Here is a 7,262-nt window from a genome sequence, read left to right on the forward strand (position 1 = left end):
CTATGGCTATGTTCCAGGTGATGCAAGGTTGAAGTGTGATAGAGGGATGGAAACAGGTGTCTTACTGTAAAGGAGAAACATAGTTACCCCAGTTCAAGGGAGAGCAAGAGATAGCAAGAGCAAGAGATAGCAAGAGCAAGAGATAGCAAGAGCAAGAGAGGGCCAGAGAGGTGGCAATGTGCCAAGGCATACTCTGAAGGTACATGGCAGTAAATATAAATGGAATGGTAAAGGATTATCCAGAATGCATGGACATGGAGTTCGGGAAAGTGGGGAAATGTAGTGAAACACTGGATATATGGTGTGAGTGTGTGTAGTGGAGCTGGTTGATGGGTAGGATAGCATTGATACAGCTAGCAATGGGGAGGACAAGATAGAGCTGCAGGAGTGGAAAGGGAGATATCAGAGGAGTGAATGAAGAAGAGATGTAGTTTGATTCATTAAGGTAGGGTGTGTGAATTAATGCTACATGTGTTTCTGTCCTCGTTTTTGATCACACTCTTCCTCTTCTTGTTCTTTCTTCTGGCTAGATAACCAAGTATCTCCTTTACATCAGCACACCTGTTTCTGTCCTCTTTCTTGTTACTTCTCTCTTTCTCTCTGTCTGGCTGGGTAACCTCATCTGTAGGAAGATGTCTGTTTCTGTCTCTCTGCCATACTAGCCTTTCATTACCTGACACAAGATCATCTCCTCCAAAGCACCCTCCCCTCTCAAAATTCCTTATCTTGCAAGTAATTTGGTGATCCTGCCAGTGCTGGTGCCACATAAAAAGCATCCAGTCTACACTATGAAGTGGTTAGCATTTGGAAAATCATCCAGCTATAAAAACCATGCCAAAACTGATCTTGCCTATGCTAGTGCCATGTAAAACATACTCAGTCCACTCTGAGGGGCAGTTGGTGTTAGGAAGGGCATCCAGCCATAAAAACCATGTCAAAACAGACACAGTAGCCTGGAGTAGTCTTCTACCTGACCAGCTCCTGTCAAACCATCCAACCCATGCCAGCATGGAAGGCAGACATTAAATGATGATGATGTGGGAGGAAAATACAGTGCTTCCAGAACTCACTTTTGCTGAGGTGGCCAGGTCTTCTCAAGAACTTCATCCCGGTCCATTATCTCTTCTGCGGGGCTCAACATCTTGAGATCAGCCCTCACTATTTCATCCCATATCTTCCTATTCCAACCTTGTCCATCTCTCACCTCACTGTCTGGTGACAATAGAGAAGTATTATTGGTTGTTGCTAAGGTGTCAAGCTAGCAGAATCGTTAGCATGCTGGGCCAAATACTTAGTAGCATTTTGTCTGCCACTATGTTTGCATTCAAATTCTGTTGAGGTTAACTTTGCCTTTCATCTAGTCAGGGTCAATAAATTAAGTAATCGACTCATCCCCTCCCCCAAAATGGCTGCCATTGTGGAAAAATTTGAAACCATTGCAGAGAAAGGTGACTCACAGCCATTAGCTGCTTTCAATAAGGATAAAACAGTTTCTTCTGCTCTCCTTGAAGCTGTGGGAATAGTAGCACTAGGATCTGTTGCTGTCGTTGCTTTTGGTCATTATCGACTTTCTATTGTTTTCTGCCTTTCCAGACCTTTGAGCAGAAAGACTTCAAGTTACTTTGATTGATGCATTTTAATAGCTGGGATTTCTATCCTGCACCACTAGTTTTATCACATTTATCTATGCATCAAAAATGGAATACAGCTCTGTGATATCATTGTAATTTTTGTAGTCATCAGGACCTACATATACATATAGACTACACTGTAATTTATAGTTGTCTCGGTATTCATTAGCAGCCCATACTGGGCTGAAAAGGTGGCAAGAAGTCAAGGTTCAATGTTACCTCTAACATTTCCTACAGTAGTCCTTGTATTATGTTATCCTACGTATTGTAGCACTAACCCATAGTCAAGTATGCGGAATACCACTTCAGCATCCTTTTAACCTCATCCTCAGTGTTGCAGACTAGGCACACATACTTTCATTTGACCCACTCCTATCAATGGTGAATACATCATCTAGGATTTGAGAGAATAAAACTCTATCTGGCTTTTGTGAATCAGAGGCATATCCCCTTCTTCCTTACCCATTCTTAAATAAATTTTTCAAGTAAAGAGGCACCCACTTTTGTAGCATAAAGCTGTCATGCTTCTTTTTTGGATTGGATTCAACCTACATCTAAAATCTCACTTTGGTATGAAATTTTAGTAAAAGAATTACTGTTAGTATTTTTAGTATCATATTGTTAATACTTTTGCTTAAGCTGTGGAAATTTGCATTTTTGGGAGGCAATTTCTTGTTGTCTGTGAGAATGTGTTTGTTTCATTGTCACTTTTCTGAATATTCTATAAATTCTTTTAAATTTAATTTCATGTATTTTAAAATTGTCTTGTTTTCGGAGGGGTATCCAATGCCGTTTCTTTTGTTGTTTGCACAATAGAAGAAGACATATACAACAAATCATAAACACAAGAAAAATTTTCTCAGGAAAATATAGTGTTTAAAGAAAGTTCTTTATAGAATCCCAATGCTTCACATGCACCAAAATCTTGTGTGCAAACTAATCCAAATGACAAATTTGGCAGTATTTTAAATTTTCTGGGAAATGTCTGAAAACTTGTCCATTTATGCCAACATACAACAACAAAAAATTATTTTTATCCATTGTTTATTACTTGTTTATATGTTTTGAGTTCATAGATTGCAATATTAATAATAATTACTATTATCATCATCATTATTATTATTATTATCATCCATCATCACCATCATTATTATATATTTTATTATGTGACATCCCATAATACTTTAAAACCATTTTTGTTTAACATTTCCCAGTTCTTCAAATCTTTGATTTAGCAGAAACCAAGTATTGAAAACTACTTATAACTTTTAACTCGTTGCTCTCTTCAAATTTTATGAAATCAAATAAACGATTTCCTGCTTGCACTGGTGGTGGTTTGAATTTATTGACATTTTCTCCATACAGAAAGAATTGATATCGATGGATACCTGAAGGTGGGCTCGGACCTCGATAGACTGTGAGAAAAAAAAGAAAAACAGAAGGATGTATGGTAGAGAAAAAGATATATTTCTGAATACATTTAATTCAGTATTTCTTAAAAAGATTTGAAACAATAGCAGCAGTAATGATAGTTTTAACCACTAGAAGTTTAGGAAGAAGTTAAGAATAAATCAGCAAGAAAAGCAGATATTATGGCATTAATGTTGATGATAATGATTGTAAACAAAGAAGTAGGAAAGATTTTCAAACATGCTGAATTAAAAAATACAAACATCAAGAATCAAGGGATGATCAGTGCAAATAGGAGGGCTTCGAAAATCTACCCTAGAAATGTGCTCTCTGCCAAAGGCCTATTGTTAAGGTTTAATAGTTATTTTGAAAAAAGAAAGAAACAGAAATCCACTATGTTATAACCATATTGTACAATGAAATAATAATAATCCCCATCATCATTTAATGTTTGCTTCTTTCCATGCTGGCTAGCAGGGAGCTGTCCAGACTCCAACTGTCTGTTGTGGCATGGTTTGTACAGCTGGATGTCCTTCTTAATGCCAACCACTTAACAGTGTGCTGAGTGCTTTTTACCAGCATGGGTGCATTAATGCAGCACCAGCATAGATGCACTAACACAGCACTGGTGTGGGTGCTTTTTAAGTGGCACTGGCACCTGAAAGGAAAAGCCTCTACATGTGGAAAACAGCAATCTTACTTAGCTTGATGTGTCTTATCAAGTACAGCATATTGCCACATCTCCTGGTCACTCATCATTTCCTCAGTGAGGCCTAGCATCTGAAGATCTTTTCTTACCGCTTTGCCCCATGTCTTTCTGGGTCCACCGTTTACACAGGTATCCCCTACAATTAGAGCTTAGGACTTCTTTACACAGTTAATAATAATAATAATGAAGAAAGAATAAACAACTATAATGATTTAAAGTGGGAAATGCGAAGGTTGTGATCAATGAAGAGAGCAGACATGATACCAAAAGTAATTGGTACACTTGGAAGTATCAGCACTCAACTACCCTACCAACATGGCTGAAAAAGATCGGTGCAAGTGTGAAAGTAAAACACCTACAAAAATCAGCATTGCCTGGAACTGTAAGAATTCTTCGCAGGGTTCTTGAAGCACGACCAGTAAACAAGTGTCACCTTAGTCTGCTGGCTGTGGACAGCTGACACTTTCCATCATATCCAGCAAAATAAGCTGTTAGTTTTCATATAATAATGATGATGATGATTCTTTCTACTATAGGCATGAGGAAACTGGAGGAGTAGGCCTGATGGTTACATTGACCCCAGCAATATATATATATATATATATATATATATATATATATATATATATATATATATATATATATATATATATATATATATATATAGATCAAAAGATTTGAATTCCTTGGTACTCCGAGTTTCAAAGAGTTTCAGCTACTGGGAATTTGAAAGAAATCAGTTGGAGTAAGTCAATAGTTATTACTGGAAGGTGGGCTGTGATTGGTCAAGAAAGGTCATGTGGTGTCACAATCTGATGTTGGTATTTCAGTGACAATGATTAGCTGGAAAATACTGCATGGTGAACAGGAAATCAACCATGTTGTGGACAGGAAATCAGTCGAGTGGTTGGATGGGAAGTAGGAAGGGGCAGTGTGTGTGTGTGTGTGTGTACACACACACAAAATAACACATACATGGTGAGTAAGATTAAAAACATTACATACCCATTTGGTCAGTAGACTCTGCATCAATGCCATCTTTCACATCAGCATACTGGAAAAAAAAATCAACAAAAAAAACAAGTTAAATTATTTATATAGAGATTTGGATTCCTGCATATCTATAATGTATACATAATCATCGCACACATACAGCATTGATGTATGCATATGCTTACATATGCACAGGCATGCAAAACAAGATTTTATGATAAAATGAAAACATCCAAATGTTTTGCTATATTATGACTAATATTCTTTCCCTATGTTTATATTGTGACATACCTGGCTTGTTACTTGCTAAGAACACAAAATTCTAAAGAAATGTTTGAAGATGATAAATTGCTAGATATTCTGAAAGTGATCTATTCTAAATAGCTAAGAACAATCTGAGAATGATGCTTGTAATGTCAACAAAACAATAGTCCAACATAATGAAAAGGCCCTGAATTATGACCTGGGTTGTCCTAAACCTTCTGAAAGAAGTCTGCAATCTGTTCAAAGACTTTTGGGGAACAATACCTGTTTAACTCTTTAGCATTCAGATTACTTTATGAAATGTAATGCTTATTTATTCATTCACATTGTTTTGAATTCATCATGCATTATCTCATTGCTTTAATATTTCTGTGATGTGATTGTTTATTTTTAGTATGACGTTGTGTAGATGTAAAAGGCCATATTGGGCCAGTTTGAACATAAAACAGGTATAATATTTGGTCTGGACATGGCCAGTTTAAATGCTAAAGAGTTAAATGCCTCAGATGTGGTAGGAAGAGTCAAAATTATCCCCCACACAAAAGAAAACTTCTTTATCAGCTTGTCATTATGGATGATGACAAAAAGAACTTCAAGTTAGCTTTGATGATACATATATCTGGTTTTGCATGAGGGCTAAAAACATTATGTGAGCTTAAGATAAAAGAGGAGATTCACAGACACACTCCATTCATTTCTGTTTTTCCTGTGCAGTTCAGGGTAGGTTTTGCTGGCCACTACCATTGCACTGAACACCTGGCCATATCAGATGTTATATTTTGGAGACTTCAGGCAAGCTGGTAGAATTGTTAGTATGTTGGCTGAAATGTTTAGCAGCGTTTCTTCCAGCTTTAGATTCTGAGTTCAGATTCCACCAAAGGTGACTTTGTCTTTCATTCTTTTGGGGTTGATAAAATAAGTATCAGTTGAACACTAAGATTGATCTAATCAATTTGATTCTTCTCACAATGTTGCTGATCTTGTACTAAAATTTGAAAGAATGATTAAAGGCTGTGAATGGGTGGGATCATTGCAGTATCGGACAAAATGCTTAGCAGAATTTTTTTTAGCTTTATTTTCTGATTTCAAATATCACTGAGATTGACCTTGCCTCTTATCCTTTCAGAGTCAAATAAAATAGGTAGCAGTTGAGCACTGGGGTCAATGTAATTGACTAGCCCTCCCCTCAAATTTTCAGGCCTTGTGCCTATAGTAGAAAGGATATTCTGGTGATTTCTGCAGCTCGATAGAAAATGAAGACTATTCAACAACATTGATGTTATTGGCAGAGAAACAAGATGAAACTGAGGGTTTATCAAAGCTAGTGAGGAACAAAGATCCTTAGTGTGTGGCATGGCAAATTGCATCACATTTGTAACCACTGAGCATGCAGCAAGGAGAGAATACCTTTTAAACTACAACTAATATTGGTTTCAAATTTTGGCACAAGGCCAGACATCTTGGGGGAAGGGATACATTAATCAAATGAATCCCAGTAGTCAACTGGTGCTTATTTTATGGATCCTTGTGGAATTTGAACTCAGAAAAGAGAAATGAAATACCCAGATGTGCTTACAGTTAAGCTAGCTCACCATCTTAAATACAACTAATATTGATTTCAAAATTTGGCACAAGGCTAGCAATATTGTGGTAGGTGGTAAGTCAGTTACATCAGTTTCAGTGTATGACTGGTACTTATTTTATTGACCCCAAAAGGATGAAAGGCAAAGCTGACCTCAACTAATCCGTACATTCGCCTATATTTATATACTAAACCACCCTTGCTTGAAACACACACATGCTCACCCACATACTCGCCAAAAACTATACATATTTGTACACATATATATATATATATATACCCACATACACACCCATGCACACAACAACCTCACACCCATACACACGCACGCAAAAAAATTATAGGGCTAAAAGCAAAAACAGAAGAAAGTGTGAGAAAGCTATAATGTTAAAACGCGTCTAATATACGCATATTTTTGCATATAAAAAATTCAAGTAAAAGGTATAGTAGGATAAAAAGCTTATACATAGACATAATATAGAAAGCAAATCCTATCAGTACAGTCCTATCAGCAAGTCCTATCAGTAAAAATATAAAAAATATATAAGAATCTAAGTAAAAAGTATAGAGAGATAAAAAGCTTATACATAGACACAATATAGAAAGCAAGTCCTATCAGTAAACTTAGATAACGGAAGCTATCAACTACTTCTAGTTTTTCTCCCTGGAATGT

The 7,262-nt window shown here is 36.6% G+C and overlaps 1 protein-coding gene across 2 annotated transcripts in view; it reads right to left on the reverse strand.

Moving 5' to 3' along the window:
- Positions 1–2,658: 2,658 nt before the first annotated feature.
- Positions 2,659–7,262, reverse strand: part of LOC106869963 (phosphatidylethanolamine-binding protein 4) — a 13,256-nt gene continuing 8,652 nt past the window's right edge. For both annotated transcript variants that reach the window (XM_014915909.2, XM_014915908.2), the window contains 2 exons: positions 4,756–4,804; positions 2,659–3,046 (listed from right to left, as the gene is read on the reverse strand). In XM_014915909.2, coding sequence (XP_014771395.1) covers positions 2,850–3,046; positions 4,756–4,804 — 246 coding nt within the window. In that variant the 3' untranslated portion in view covers positions 2,659–2,849. The remainder of the gene's footprint in view (positions 3,047–4,755; positions 4,805–7,262) is intronic.

This window comes from Octopus bimaculoides, chromosome 8, assembly GCF_001194135.2.
Source record: "Octopus bimaculoides isolate UCB-OBI-ISO-001 chromosome 8, ASM119413v2, whole genome shotgun sequence".
Classification (NCBI taxonomy): Eukaryota; Metazoa; Mollusca; class Cephalopoda; order Octopoda; family Octopodidae; genus Octopus; species Octopus bimaculoides.